The sequence below is a fragment of the Lithobates pipiens genome, unplaced genomic scaffold (genome assembly GCF_037356315.1).
Source record: "Lithobates pipiens isolate NorthernLeopardFrog02 unplaced genomic scaffold, aLitPip1_a1.2 Scaffold_10, whole genome shotgun sequence".
Lineage (NCBI taxonomy): Eukaryota > Metazoa > Chordata > Amphibia > Anura > Ranidae > Lithobates > Lithobates pipiens.
The window spans coordinates 84,875,561-84,892,216 of record NW_027507686.1 but is presented as its reverse complement, the minus strand read 5'-3'; the positions used below and the strand labels follow the sequence as shown (position 1 = coordinate 84,892,216).

The 16,656-nt window shown below is 42.1% G+C and overlaps 1 protein-coding gene across 1 annotated transcript in view; it reads right to left on the bottom strand.

The window, feature by feature from the left end:
- Nucleotides 1–16,656, bottom strand: part of SART1 (spliceosome associated factor 1, recruiter of U4/U6.U5 tri-snRNP) — an 87,079-nt gene that overhangs the window by 36,525 nt on the left and 33,898 nt on the right. Inside the window, exons 8-13 of the mRNA XM_077456516.1 lie at nucleotides 12,801–12,897; nucleotides 12,524–12,669; nucleotides 12,228–12,434; nucleotides 12,022–12,140; nucleotides 3,921–4,042; nucleotides 880–1,001 (exon numbers count right to left, since the gene is read on the bottom strand). Coding sequence (XP_077312642.1) covers nucleotides 880–1,001; nucleotides 3,921–4,042; nucleotides 12,022–12,140; nucleotides 12,228–12,434; nucleotides 12,524–12,669; nucleotides 12,801–12,897 — 813 coding nt within the window. The remainder of the gene's footprint in view (nucleotides 1–879; nucleotides 1,002–3,920; nucleotides 4,043–12,021; nucleotides 12,141–12,227; nucleotides 12,435–12,523; nucleotides 12,670–12,800; nucleotides 12,898–16,656) is intronic.

The following is a 16,656-nucleotide window of genomic DNA, read 5'->3' as shown; positions in this document are numbered from 1 at the left end:
GCCAGGGGTCGCTGGAAAAAGACAGCCAGAGCTGAAATTTGCCCCTTGATGGTGCTCACGCCAACTTCTGGTCTACACCTTGCTGAAGAAACAGCAGGATCCTGGATATAGAGAAAGGGTGGCATCCGCGCTCTTTATGCTCACACATTGAGATATAGCCCTTCCAAGTACGATGGTATATCTTCCTGGAAGAAGATTTCCACGCCCTCAACATAGTTGCATATCTTAGACAGGTATCTGCACCCCCCCACCCCCGAAAGGTGCCAAATGTGACACCGGAGGGGTGGGGGAGGTGGGTTCTGAAAAGCAGTGGTTCAATTTTTGTGTGAACCTCTGCTTTAAGCTTCCCCATTTGTGCAATTTATACTGAAACTAATTGACCTATGATCACCGTTTCCTAAATTGCCCCGTATTTGCAAATCCGTGATCAGGTCTGTATTGTTTGTAATCAGTAGGTCTAGTAACACTTTGTTTCTTTTTGGTGCATTCACCATCTGACCCATGAAATTGTCCTACAAGACATTTAGGAATAGCAAAAACATCTGTGGAAATATATTCCCCGTTTATTGGGTCACTATACTAAAAGCCACATATTAAGAATTTAAATATGGAGCCATTTACAGCTACAGCATGAAATTGTTGATCAGTGATTAGTGTGGGCAGAGACACAATTTGCCTCCCACTCCCCTTAATCTTGAAGCAGGGAAGTAACATGCACAAATCTGGGCTTTTTGGTTTAGGAAATCTCCTAATTTGAAGATCAGCAGCCCTCACAACTACAGAAACAGTAATATATACACATCAGTTCTAGTTACATGAATCATAACATCCAATGCTTTCCACAGAGTGGACAGAATAGCAAATATGGTGCGTGCATACCTTCTCGGTACCATCCTTCTGCTGCTGAAGCTGTTTTAAACGTCTATTTTTTTCAAGCCGTTTTTCTAACTCCGTCTCCAATTCATCTTCTTCCAAAGCAAATGGGGAGTCTGGAATCATCTCTGGAAAAAGAAGCATGGTTCAAACCTTTTGTATGGGGAAAACAATGGAAAAGGATTTTTTTGTGTGTGTGTTTTACTTGCTGTTAAATGGCTTTCTTGAAGCCCAGAGACCTAGTTAAATTCTCTTCTAGGCACAGAATGTCTAACGGACAATATAGATAGTCCAACCGTCTTGCTGGCTGGATCACCAGACGAAAATAGAAGTCAAAAAAATAAAACACCCCCCCCCCCCCCCCCCAATACAGCCATCAGATCTAAGAATTGGTAGGCTGCAATATAATAAAGGGTTGCTTTTGTGTTTAATATTGCTTTAAAGTAGAACTACAGTCAAATTATTATTATTATTATTATTTTTTTTAAGCTAGCGCAAGGGCAGGTTATAATCCCCGTCAGATTTTTCGCCATCTGTGTCCCATTGGAGATTTCCCTTCACTTCCTGTCTCATAACCAAAACAGGAAGTGGGAGAATCAAATTAAAGAAATTTCTTTGGGACCCCATGTCATCAGAAATAGTGTACCCACTGGAAGATTTCCCCTTTATTGCGTTTCTGGGGAAAACAAAAAATTTGGGATTTTTTTTTTTTTTTTACTTTAGTTTTCAATAATAAATGGTGAACAAGACAAAAAGAGGGCAATTCTACTTAATGGGGGCTCAGACAACAATACTGACAAGCATTTTATTCCCTCCTCACTTCTATCCAAAAAAATAAATAAAAAAAAAATAAAAAAATAAAAAGGCGGTTTGCTTTTGTTATACTTTGAAGGTAAATATGCTGTGAACCCTTGTACTGAGTAACTATTGTGATTGCCCTTGTCTACAGGTGACATTTTGCAGTGCTGAAACCTGACAAGACCGGACTCGGTGAGGCCTTTGCAGGCAGTAAACCCCTTGGAGAGATGTTGGCTACTAGGATCAATTATGCCTACAATCTTTTTCAAGGGTGTCTTGAGTGTGCCACAATAGGGATGCCATAAAAAAAAAAAAAAAAAAAAAAAAAAAAAAAAAAAAGGCACGGGTCCAAATGTAGGAGCCAACACTCAGAAAAGTGAGATTTGTGCATGGGTGACACTGGGAGGGCTAAAACTGTGCGAGAGTGAGAGAGGATATATACATAACCCAGACGACGTCATATGACGAAACGGACGTAGGGTGGTCTCGACGTGTTGACGCTATCACGTGACTTTTGGGCGCTCGTTTTGCCGGCCTTTAACGCCGTTTGATTTTTTTTCTGCTTGCGAGTATGTTTTTAGGATCTAATAAAAGGCTTTATTTACGGATTTACACTATGGGAGTTTTTATCTATATTTTATGAGTGATCCCATCATTGCGATTCGTGTGGAAAGATGAGATGCTGTCCTGGTGTGATGATCCTCTGAGATTCTTTACTACACATGCCCAGTTTTTTTAGGATTTGGTAAGCGCACATTCTTACTATCAACCAGCACAGCGGTGGTGAAGGAAGTCTATGTTCTACACTGAGTCTATTTGGAGAAACATTTCCATCTGACGGACTGTTGCACTTATGTACATATTTATATTTTTTCATTTTTTATTCGTTTGTGTAGGTTTATTGGGCACGTGTTTCTGTATCTTTAAATTGCTGTTTGCACATTTCCTATTTCGAGCACTTTACAAGTTATTTGAGTGTATAAATTTATATTTAGCTTATTATGATTTCAATGAATTTTTATTAATCGTACGAATTTATTTATGCTTGTTTCAATGAATTTCTTATTTATTTGTTTGATCGTAATTGTTTACATTGTGTATGCACTGGCTGTGTATACATATCACGTTTATTTCTGTTTTTATTTGTTTTTGTTAGTTTTATTAGATAGTGGAGTTTCACTGGGGTTTATTATATGGGAGAGCGCGGTTGTAAAATTTTGTCCTATACGCTTTGTGGGTGTGTATCACACCAGACTAAATCGCTGCTTTTGGGTATTTAGATTAATATTGTTTTTTAGTCTAGTGCAGTATTTTCCCTTCTTTCCAACAAGGACTGATGGCCCAGTCCACTAAGGTCTCGGGAAGGTCAGAGAGACTCTGTAGGGATTGGCGCTGGAGCACATTTAGAACTTCTGAGGTCGTGAGAAATTGTGTGAATTTGGAAACAAATTCTACAGTGGCTAGTGCACAGGGCCCCCACAATGAAAAACGAAAGATTCAGAGGTATACCCTATAACTATAAGGTCATTGGACTCCAGATTGCAGGCATAGGCCACCTCAGAGGACACAGAGCTAGGAGAGTGTGGGCTGAGGTAACCTGTGACAGTGGGACATGTGAAGACATGTCACACCTGGGAGGCGGTCTGCAGCTAGGCAAGCCCTCAGGTACTCACCTAGACAACTGGTGCCAATGAGGATTGGAAGTGACCAGATCCCTGTAGATGCGTAGTAGGAACAGATAAGAGTTTTACATGGTGCTTGCAAATCAGAACCAGCAGCAACATTGAGGGAAATTATATATTTTATAATATATATATATATATATATATATATATATATATATATATATATATATATATATATATATATATATATATATATATAGTAGAAAGTGGTACAAAGAGCAAAGCAGGTTTTTCATGAGCAGATCCTGTTCTGGGGCAGCAAAAAGCCAAGCAATGCAACGCCGATCAGTGAATCACATGCACGATTCACTGATTGCAGGTGAATGACGTGGCTGTGTGGGCGTAGTCACACAGCCTCCGAGTTCAAACATAGCACGAGGTGGCAGGTAAAAACCCTGCAATCCTGAGAGGGAACTGTGTATGCAGACCACGTTTCACACTACGCAATAAATCTGGGTGTAATATGAAAAACAGTCTGAAAGGTGGAGTTAACCTTAACATCTGAAGTACAGTGTTACTAATGTCCAAATTCCACCAGTGAATAAACCTGTAGCCATATCTTACCATGGTCACTAATGTCCATACTCTCCACTCGAAGGTCATCAGATTGTGGCAAGGTCTCTTTGAGAATTATATGTTCCTCGTCATCTGAATCCTCAACCCTCCTTCGACCACGTCCCCGAGACCTAAAGAAAAAAGTAATTAAAGAATAGATCACTACCAATTTCAAAGTTCTGCAGTCAAATTTGGGTATGGAGTGGGGTAGGGTTAGAGCAGTTATGTTAGACAGGGGTGCTTGGGACCCATGAGGTCCACTTACTGTTCATTTTAGTTAACAGTCAGTCTAAAGGATTTCAATTGAACAATGGAGTTTTTTTTTTCCACTCAGAACATCAACCTTACACTGTTTAAATATCGGTTATTTTTAATCGATGCAGAAAAAGTTGCAATGCTCATGGCAAAACAGTAAACGTGCACAGCCTTATCTAGCACTATTTAGAATGGTTCTCTTGTCAGATTAGATTAAACAATTTAACAGGACTGAGAACGGGAGTATAAAGCCTGGTACACATTTTACCTTTTGTTCAACCCAACCTGCTGTACTAAACAAGTGATGTTAGTGCAGTGATCTCTCCCACTGCGAAATGTGTTCGGACTTGGGGACCCCCTACCAGAACACACTAAAACAGTTTTGTTAGTCAAACATAATGAATTTCCAGTTTAGCCAAAAGCATTTTCAGCATCCATGACAAGCAGCAATGCTTGATCTTGTTCACATCTACAATATTTTGTGTGGTAGAAACCCAACCTGGTGCACTATATAAAAAGAAACAGGTTTTAGCCTATTGGTTGGCATGTACGACACCATCTGCCTGGAGTTTGCATGTTCTACTTGTGCGGGTTTTCTCCCACACTCTAAATACATGCTGGCAAGTTAAATGGCTCCGGTCTAAATTGGCCGTAGTATATGTGTTAGGGACCTTAGGTTGTAAGCTCATTGAGGGTAGGGACTCATGTGAATGTACAATGTATATGTAAAGTGCTGCGTAAATTGACAGCTCTATACAAGTACCTGAAATAAATAAAAAAATATGGATATGGCATGCATACATTCAACATTTTCATGGAGGAAAAAAAAAAATAAAAATTTTTTTTAATTTGGGCCAGCTTTTAGCACAGTTGGAAATAAAAATAACTAAATATGTGGAGTCTAGATCACCACATGCTGGGGTGGATAGAAGACGTCATAATACTAACATGCAATACTGTACACGTTTCTAACAAAAAAATAAAAAGTAATTTAAAGGCCTGGTTATCAAAAAGTGAATACATACAAAGCCATTATACATTCCCTTTAGTGTCAGGGCACAAGACCTGCTAAAAACAGGAAACCAATTAGCATCCACAATAAAAACAACATTCACCTCAGTATTAGGCAAGGTGACTAATGGAACAACATACTTAACTTTAGCTTCAGAAGATTTACCCCTCCCCCCTCATAACCAAGCTATTTTTTGGGAGACGGCACTGCATTACTTTAAAGTGGTTGTAAACCCTTACAAACCACTTTGACCTACAGGTAAGCCTAGATTAAGGCTTACCTGTAGATCCAAGCAATATCTCCTAAACCTATATGGTTTAGGAGATATTTGCCCAAAAACGGGCACCGCTGTCTACGGCGCATGCGCCGTAGACAGCGGCGCGCAGGCGCACTGAACGCGGCAGTTCCAAAAATGGAGCTGCCGCATTTGTGGACTCACATGCGCGGGAGTGACGTCATCGCGGCTTCGCCGAATGACAGCGGCAGAGCTGCGAGACGCCACCAGCAAGATGGATGCGGCGGACTACAGGGGACAGCGCGACTTCGCTGGCTCCTGTGTCAGGTAAGCGACACATAATGGGCTACTATGCGATGCATAGTAGTCCATTATGCTTTACCTTTGCAGGGAAAAAAAAGAGGAAGTAAACTCATCAGGGTTTACTTCCTCTTTAACTGACAATTGCGGGATCATGCGACACTGTACCCAGATACATTTTTTTGTCAGTTTATCAGGGGCGATCAAAAGGTTAATCGTGTGCCTAGCTAATGTTTTAGTGTAATGTGGGAGGTGTTTCTACTAGGGGAAGGCATAGATCTGTGTCACTGCTTTGCAGGAACACAGGATCTATGCCTTTCTTACTGACAGAACAGCAATCTGCCTGCGTAACAAATGATCAGTAGGTGCCCGCGGACAGAGTCCCACAGGACAGGCTCCCGCCGTGTAGAATCAAAGTGGAAGCAAGTCACTAGTGGTGCACGATAGAGATTAGAGGATAGAGATTAGAGATATATAATATATTTCTCTCTATAGAGATCTCTCTCTCCACACACACACACACACACACACACACACACAGCATGGCTACCCTGTAGCAATAAAAACTTCTATAGGGCAGTCGGCAACTAATAAAAATGGCTTTTTTTAAGCTTTGGATAGAGTGGAGAGGGATTAGCACACCTGTCAGTTTTTATTGCCATCTATCCCTGTGTTAGGGAGATTGACCTTTTTTCCTTTAGTTTATAATTGAAAGCATCAGAAAATTAATTTTGGGTTGTCCCCAGAAAAGAAAGATTGAAAAATCTTCCAATAGGGACACTAGTTGTGATGGCCTGGGGGTACTCAAGAAATTCCCTTAATTTTCAGGGATTATCTCACTTCCTGTTTGGCTCTGGAAGACAATGGGAAACAGATGGAAAAGAACGTGCAGCTTCCACCATGTAGTTCACCACTTGTGGGACACGAATGAGAAAATCACATTGGCAGCCGATTGAAAAGGAAAGGACACATGTGTGGCCCTTCAAGCTCTGGCAGAATATGCAATCCTCTCCTATATTGGTGGTGTGAACCTAACAATATCATTGGCATCAACCAACTTGGACTATCAGGAGACCTTTGAACTGCACAGGTTGAACAAGAAGATCCTACAGAAAGCTCGGATTCCCACTATCCCGACTGCGTTGTTTGTCAGCGCAAAAAGGAGAAGGTTGCTGCTTAATGCAGAAAACCGAATTTCAATAAGGGAGACATCTAGTGGCCAAGGAAGGATTGTGGAATGGCAGTTTAAAGGCTTTTTGATTTCGAGTGTTCGGTGAGTGCATCCCCAAAGGGGATCGTTCGTGTCCCACAAGTGGTGAACTACATGGTGGAAGCTGCACCTTAATCACAATAAGAACGGATAGAACAAGCACCTTCTTCTCTGGACACTGATCAGAATTTTGATTAACTCACTTTCTAAAGAAAGTGTGCATGCGCTGCTATATATGAAAAGTGGACTTTTTTAAGTTGCAATTTTTTATGTATTTTTATATTTCTGTGTTTTTTTTAAAAAGCAGCAGCTTTAAAGTGGGTATTTTACGTAAGTGGAGTACCGCTAAATACCACATTTATATTTGCATATTGGTTTCCAAGAGCGCGGAGCGGTGTACTATTTGGGCCGGCATTTATAATTTTTAGTACATTCTTCTACATTGATTAATGGCTAGTGTGTTGAGTTATTTTGAGGGGACAGCAAATTTACACTGTTATACAAGCTGTACACTCACTACTTTACATTGTAGCAAAGTGTAATTTCTTCAGTGTTGTCACATGAAAAGATAGAATAAAATATTTACAAAAATGTGAGGGGGTGTACTCACTTTTGTGAGATACTGTGTGTAATTGTTATTTTATTACACACAATAACTTAGGATGGGAATGGTAAACTCACTGGCCTGTAGGTGGCAGTTTCTACCTTGCAGATAGGTAAAATATTAGCTGTCTGCCGGTCATGAGGAAATTCTCCTGTTGGAAGAGGACGTTTATAAAGATCAACCACAATACCTCAACGTTCTCCTAGAACTCTGGGGTGAACACCATCAGGGTCCATTGTATCATTAAGCTTTAACCAAGCCAGTTCCTCTGCTAACTGTCTCCAGAAATGCTAAAAACGAACAGTCATCACAGGAACCAAATTTGATCCCCCCAACTACTTTGTTAGCATCATTTATTTCTTAAGAGATAGAACAGACGTAATAGCCTAAATAGTTTGGGTATGTTGAGGGAGACCTGGTTGTAACCGTTTTCATTGTTGTGATCCTAAGGTATACCCAACATTTGTGTTACATCTCTTTTCTACACAAAATGTAGCCATTTTTCCCTCTCTTTCACTGGCTCAGCTGGTCTCCAAGGCAATCAATTGTACCAGCAACAGGAATGCTGCACACAGATGCCACATATTATTTTCTCCTTATTAACCACTTCTCGCCCACTATATAGCAAAACGATGGCTGGAAAATTGGCTGTATTATCCGGATTGGGTGTCATAGAAAGTCCAGCAGGATAAACCACGGGGGAATGCAGTGCAGCAATTGAGGTGTGTCAGTCTGACACACCACATCTCCAATCCCAGTAAAGAGCCTACAACGTTGGCCCTTTACCATGTGATCAGCTGATCGCATGGTAACCAGAAAGTACGGTTTCAGATTTTCCTCTATTCATGCCAACAAATCACAAGTAGAGGAGTGCCAATAGGCTGCTCTGCGCTGATAATCAGCGCATTTATTATCAGTGCAGACCCATCGAGGGTGCCCAATAAAAAACACTAGGGATGCCCATCAGTGAAGGAGAAATGTATTTACAAAAAGTTTTATAACAAAACAAACATTTTTCTTTGTTACTTTGTGTATGATAAAAATTGTTTAGGTACAGTGCTGCATGACTGTGCAATTGTCTTTTCGAAATCCGACAGTGCTGAAAGCTGAAAACTGACCTGGACAAGAAAGGGGTGAGTGCCCTGTATTTAAGTGATTAAAAAAGCACTAGCTAGCAGGAACAGTTTCTTTAACCACCTCAATACAGTGCACTTACACCCCCTTCCTGACCAGACCAATTTTCAGCTTTCAGCGCTCTCACAGTTTTAATGACAATTACTCAGTCATGCAACACTGTACCCATATGAAACTTGTGTCCTTTTTTCCCCACACAAATAGAGATTTTTTAGTGGGTTTTTATTTTTTGTGCTATAAAAAAAAAAATAATTATTAGTAAATTTTGTGAAAAAATGCCTTTGTTTCTGTCATCAAATTTTGCTAATTAGTAATTTTTCTTCATAAATTTTGGTTAAAATTTATACTGCTACAGATCTTTGGTAAAAATAACCCAGATTAGTGTATATTTGGTCTTTGTGAAAGTTATAGAGTCTACAAACTATGGTGCCAATCACTGAAAATTGATCACATCTGATCAGGCCAACAAGTCAGGAAAGTACCAATACCCCGCAAATGACCCCTTTTTAGAAAGTAGTCATTCCAAGGTTTTAAGTAAGTAGCATGGTGAGTTTTTTTTAAGTTGTAATTTTTTCCCACAATTCTTTGCAAAAAAGATTTTTTTATTATTATTTTTTAAATTGTCATATTATCAGGTTATTTCTCACACACAGCATATGCATACAACAAATTACACCCCAAAATACATTCTGCTACTCTTCCCAAGTATGGCGATACCACGTGTGGGAGTTTTACACAGCATGGCCACATACAGAACACCAACATTGAAGTGGCACTTTCAGACGTTCTATGAGCAAAAATGACATCTCATTTCACAGCCACCTATTACACTTTTGAAGGCCCTGGAGTACCAGGACAATGGAATTGCCGATAAAATGACCCCATTTTGGAAAGAAAACACCCCAACGTATAATCTGTGAGGCATAATGAGCCTTTTGAACGGTTCATTTTTTCCCCAGAAGTTTTTGGAAAACAAAAATTTACACAAAGTTGTCAATTTATAAGATATTTCTAACACATAGCATGTATATAGCAAAAATTACACCCCAAAACACATTCTGCTACTCCTCCCGAGTATGACGATACCACATGTGTAGAACTTTTACACAGCCTGGCCACATACAGAGGCCGGACATTGAAGTAGTACGTTCAGGCGTTCTAGGAGCATAAATGACATCTCATTTCATTCCTACCCATCACACTTTTCAAGGTCCTGGAGCACCAGGACAGTGAAATGACCCACAAAATGACCCCCATTTTGGAAAGCAAACACTCCAACGTATATTCTATGAGGCATGGGCTGCAAAATAGGTACTCAGGTACTCTGATAGCCTGGCGACAGGTACTCGGGTACTCTGATGGACTGTGACAGGTACCATGATGGGTGGTGACAGGTCCTCTTTATTTGGGGGGGGGGGGGGGGGGGCGCGCAATCAGTGTGATTGGTGTACACTAAGCGGTAATGAGAGGTTACCGGGTTCTCCTCCTCACACCGATCGTGTGCGAGGAGGAGATTGCGGTAACATCTCGTAACCGCTTAGTGTACACCAATGTCCTCCTCACACACGATCGGTGTGAGGAGGAGAACCCGGTAACATCTCGTTACCACGGTTTGTTTACATTTAGTGTTGAAAATATTTTTATTGAAGCGTTTCAAGTAAAAACAATAAAACAGTAAGGGCCGGTTCACACTGCGAGCCGCGGCGAGGCGTCTCCGACTTCCTCGCCGCGACTTGCAGGGGGGGTCAGCGGCGACTTGCAGAGGACTTCTGCATAGAAGTCAATGCAAGTCGCCCCCGAAGTCGCCCCGAAGTAGTACAGGAACCTTTTTTCTGAGTCGGAGCGACTCGAGTCGCTCCTCTCAGAACGGTTCCATTGTACTCAATGGGGACGACTTGCGGGAGCGAGGCGAGGCGAGCCGTGTCGCCTCGCCTCGCGCCGCAGTGTGAACCGGCCCTAACCATCATGAGGCAAATGCAAACAGGAACAGTAACAGGAGTACATTTACGGGGGGCCGGCTAATGACCATCGGCCACAGCCGGTCCCTGATGGGAAGCTTGGAGAGTAGGGAAGACTGCCTGTTCTCCGACCCATGAGGCCACAGTAGTGAAAAATACTCATGGGTTACTACATGAGACAATCTTTAATCAATAACATAAAGAAGATAGAAAGAGAGAGAGAGAGAGGAGGAAAGGGAGGAGAAGAGCAAAATAAAGAGGAACAAAGTGGCAGAGGGGAAAGCTAGATAGCAAGAGGAGAGGAGAGGGGAGGGGAGGTAAGGGGGGGGAGGGGGAAGGGGTATGGGGAAGGGGGGTAGGGAAGAGAGAGCCCACAATGTCCTTATGCGTTCAAGATTTGGTTCTTTAAGGCATCAGAGGAGGAGAAGCGGAGCCAGATCGACCACTGAGATATAAATTTGGTGTAAGTGTCATTGTCCAGTGCCAACATCTCCTCCATTCTCATGGTGTCATTCATAAATCGATACCCACCGTGACAATGGGGGAGTATTCGTCGTCTTCCAATAAGCAGGTATCAGTTGTCTGGCAGAGGACATAAAAACGGTTTGTTTACATTTAGTGATCAGCTGTGAAAGGATCACAGCCGATCACGTGGGTAAACAGCCAGCCAATGGCCGTTTACCAGCGCCTGTGACGAGCGGGAACACACCGCCACTGACGTGCGTGCGCACGCACGTGGCGTGCACAGTGGGGGTGTAACCATCTGATCAGCTGTGACTGACCGATCACGTGGTAAACAGCCATGCCCAATGGCTGTTCACACCACCCCCCCCCCACCACTGACAAGCGGCATCTCCGTGACACGCCGCCACTGAAGGAACAGGGATGCGCATGCATTCCCTGTTTAAAAATGGGAGGACGTCATATGATGGCCTCCCGCCACAATAGGTGCGCCGCATGGCCGTCATTTGACCCCCGGCGGTCAGCAACTAGTTAAAGAGAAAACCTAGTTAAACCTCAGGAACTATCTCCAATGTTGTGTGTTTAATACATAGAGACATAGCCTGCTGCAAAAGCATGTAAATTCATCTAAGAAATAACCAATAATCTGCCATACATATGAGGCCTATGCTACAATGCAGACAGAATAATCCCACATCATGGGTAAAACTTAGTCTGTTGCCTCAGGATTGGTAGCCAACATGCTCTATTGATTGTGTATGATGCATTTCCTGTTTTAAGCAGGCAGAGAATCTCTCTCCCTCACATTCTGGAAGAGGACTGGTTAAGGTGGAATTAAAAATGTAAATTCAGAAAAAAAAGAAAAGAAACTAAACGAAACGAAACGAAACAGTCTTTTATTACAACAAAAGGGGAAAATGTTAAATTTCCTTGTGCTTACCTAGAACCAAAATCACTCTCTCGAATATCCGGCTTCACAAGTATGAGGTCTTCAACTCGAGTGGTCTTCTCCTTCTTGCGTATCTTTTTCACTCGCCTCTTTGTTTTCTTGAAGCCGACCTTTTGAAAAAGGTAGTATAGGGAAATGCTATTTAGCTTTTTAAAATTAAGATCAAGAAAAACTAAGCTTGAATTCTTCAATCTTACCATCTCCTCTGGTGTATAATACTCAGATGCAATTTTCAACCCTGGAAGTTCTAAGGATTGAGCTTGATTGTGCAAAGTTTCCCGAATTGACTGCAGCTCTTTTTCCCATGAACCATCCACTGCTCCCCCAGATTCCAGTTGGAAGGATTTCTTCTTTTCTCCTTCTATCTCTTCATCATATTTGGAAAGGACAGATTTGTGACGGAGCTAAGGATAAAAAAAAAAAAATAAATAAAAAAATTCAAAGCCTCTGTCAAATGCCACGTAGAAAAAGACCAGTTAAACTGCATACTCACAACAACCATGTCATCCACACTCTCTTGTTCTTCATAAGGTTTGTAATCAGGTCTCTTTTTCTTTAGCTCAACATTTTTATTTGCCTTCTCACGGTCTACTATGTTCACATTAACCAAGACATCAGAGTCATCTTTATCAAGAACACCTGAAGTGGGAGGGGGGAAAAAACTACTATATAACAAAAACGTACTTGGCATCAGTTTAGTTTAAAAAAAAAAAAAAAAAAAAAATCACTGTATATACTCCAGGTATTTGAGCATTGTTGAGACTTCCTACCTTTGTCCTTGAGTGTTAAAATGACAGTTTTTCCCTCCGTAAAAGCGTCCATATTATGCTCAACAGTCAGTCCCTGCAAATCTGTAGAGGTATAGGTCTGCAAATAGAAAACAAAACAGATTGCTTGCTGCCTTCATATTAGGTTTAAGTATAAAGTTGGTAGACAAAGAAGTGAAGGAACTGGTACAGGACTGCGAACCTTGAAAACTACTGCAAAAAAAAAAAAAAAATTCCCGACTAATATGGATACAATATTTATGCACATAAATTACAGGTACTTTAGCACCAATGCTATACTGGCCATTATCATTTACCAAGATGCCGAAAAACACATGAATAACAGTAATGAGTAGTGTGTCGGCCACCAATTAACCACTTTAGCCCCAGAAGGATTTGCCCCCTCAATGACCAGGTCATTTTTTGCGATATGGCACGGACGCTTAAACTGACAACTGCAACGTTGTACCCAGACAAAATTTACTATTTTTCCCACAAAGAGCTTTTGGGTGGTATTTGATCACCTCTGTGGTTTTAATTTTTTGCTATAATACATATCAAAAAAAAAAAAAAAGAAGATTTTATATAGAGATACATACACCCACTCATCAGGTTAGGCCAATCTATAATTTTTTGGGGGATTCTGGTAAAAACAAAATGGCCGTATATTGAATGGTTTGCACCAAAGTTATAGCGTCTACCAAATCACGCCAACTTGAATCGATTCCATGGAGTGACAAAAGCAACTGCCCCGAAGGCCAGGAGATCCCTGGACATGGATACTACCTGTCCAATTTGGGGTTGTGTCTAGACACCAGTAGTTCCACATCTAGTCTTCAGAAGACAGACTAAAATCCCTATGTTGGAGAGACAACTCTCCAGGATCTAGCCATGGAAGGCTTAGGAAGTCCACTTAGCAATTTTCCATGACGTAAAGGTGTACAGTGGACAGGGCCAAATGTGCAATTCTGCCCAAGTCAGAATGAGCTCTGCTTCTCAGAGCAGTCCAGTCCCTAGTACCACCCTGACACATGTACACCATGGGTGTGGCGCAATTGGACTGGACCCTGACTGGCAGTCAGGGAAGATGTTCGTGTTGAAGGGTCAGCTGAATGGCCCAGAGCGCCAGGGTTTTGCTCACCACCCAAGCGACCACTTCCGATGAACTGACAGGGAACCCATAACTCCTCCCAAATTGGACTGGATGGTGTCTGTCAGCACCTTCCACACCACAGGAAGAAAGAAAGAAAGAATTTCCCCAACTCCAGTGCTGGTCTGGACAACTGTCAGTCCAAGTTGAACTAGGATTCGGTATCGGGGTGAATGGGGGGATGGGGGGGGGGGGGGAATACAGTTTGCTTGTCCCATGTGGTTAGGATATTGAGTTGCACGAATGAAACTGAGTGTACAGGACTACCTGGCCTAGAGGCATTTCCCCAATTGTACCCACAGGAGCAGATCCTACAGATACCTCAGAATTGTGATCCCCTAAATTTTACAAGAGAGTCAACACTGGGGCAAGCACCTTTTTTCATTCTCATAGTGGTGGGGCTAAGCCAAAGGGTAGAGTTTCAAATTGAAACTACTGCTCCCCCACTGCAAAATGCAGCTAGAGTTGATTAAGAAAAATGGGGACGTAGAGGTAGGCATCCTTATGTCACCCAAGATAGTGTAAGGAGGCTAAAAGTTTCTTAGAGCCCTAGGTTCTTTAGCCTTGTCCTTTGCCAAAACCATCACAGCCTGACAAACCCCCATAGACGACAAGTATGGTCATACAACCAGCCATTGCAAGTAAAAGGATGCCTTAAATAGGGATTCAAATTTCTTATTTGCAGGGTGCTTAACCACTTGCCAACCGCTGCATACACATATACGTCGGCAGAATGGCACGGACAGGCACGTGGTAGTACAAGTATGGCCCTTTAAATTTGCGACCCTGCCGCGAGTGTGATCACGGGTCCCGCGGACTATGTCAGTCATATGGGGGGGGGGGGGGGGGTGTCGAAGAATTCTGATGTAAACAAGCATTTCCCCGTTCTACCTAGTGACACTGATCACCGCTCCCTGTAATTGGGAGCGGTGATCAGTGTCGTGTCACACAGCCCACCCCCCCACAATTAGAACACACTTAACCAAGAGGGGGTTAACCCATTCACTGCCAGTCACATTTACACAGTAATCAATGCATTTTTTAAATTGCACTGATCGCTGTGTGAATGGTCCCAAAATAGCGCCAAAAGTGTCCGATCTGTCCCCCATAATGTCACAGTCACAAAAAAAGAAAACATTTTTAAATAAAAATGCCATAAAACTATCCCCTATTTTGTAGACACTAACTTTTGCGCAAAACCAAACGCTTATTACGATTTTTTACCAAAAATATGTAGAAGAATACATATTTGCCTAAACCGATGGGGGGGAAAAAAAAAAAAAAAGGTTTAGATTTTTTTGGGGGATATTATAGTAAAAAAGTATAAAAGTAAAAAATGTGTTTTCAAAATTGACGCTTTTTTTGTTTATAGCGGGAAAAAATAAAAAAAAAAATAAACACACAAAAACCACCAAACGCAGAGGTGATCAAATACCAAACGAAAGCTCTATTTATGGGGGGGGGGGGAAATAAAAATAAATGGCAAATTTTGTTTGGGAGCCATGTCGCACAACCGTCAGTTAAAGCGACGCAGTGCCAGATCGCAAAAAGCGCTCTGGTCTTTGGCCATCCAAATGGTCCTGGTCCTAAGTGGTTAAACACCAGTACTATACAAGTCTTATTTGAATAACACACCACAAAATCTACCAGCTAGCACTAGGACCACCCACTTCTTTATTTTGTCGTGCAAACCGCTTAGGGTGCACAGACCTTATCCAATAGGCCCAGTCTTTTTACAATCATCTACAGTATCAGGATACAATATATCTATCTATCTATCTATCTCAAACCCTGCCAGTTTAGGCCCCAAGAATTCTGGTAGTGACAGATTTGGGAGACATTTCAGGCCTTGGTGTCCTCAGAGGATGTCTGCCTCTGATGAGTCAGTCGGCCTCCAGCGGTGATGGAGACTGACTGTTTAAAGTCATTCTGCCATTAATCTTTGTTATCTGCCAGTTGCTCCAGCACAGTTTCAACAGCAGCCATAAATTCCTTTTTGGACAGAAAAAGGTACTTGAGGAAGGAGATGCTCCTGAACCACAACTGGTCTGTTCCCCTAGAAATCACGGAAGAAGACAGACCGCTCCAAACAGTAAAGTGTAAGCTTAGTCCACTGTTCCTGTAGCAAGATCTGCCATGCCCCTTGTGCCCATATAAAAAGGTGCAATATTGACAGAACTAGAACAAAATAAGGAGAGGGAGTCGCCTAATTTCCGGCCACCTGGAGGCCCCTGATGCCCAACGGTGTGCCCAACGGTGTGCCCAACGGTGTGCCCAACGGTGTGCCCAACGGTGTGCCCAACTCAGCCGATATTCAAAATAGTGCCTGCACAGGGCAGTGCCACAGATGGGCACGGCACCTGTGCAGAGTTGTGGCCGAGCCATACCCACAAGATAGCGGACTGCATCTGCCTCAGGCTGGGCAGCACGTGTGTGCTCTCAGTGCCAAACAGATTGGAAGTTACACAACATTTTTTTCTATGAAGTTAAAACTATTTTAACAGTAAATATTTGAGATTTTGGTTTAATTGTACAATAAAATAGGTGTTCATTGCCCCACCCACCTCCTCCTTTTGGGTTTACAAGTTTTGTTTATGGGATATGGTGTGCACAGAAATAGGTCTCTGACTGACCCGGCATGGTCTCCCCCGAAAAAACAAAACAAATTAGAACACCGCTACCAAACCACACAAGAGTATGGCCAAGCTA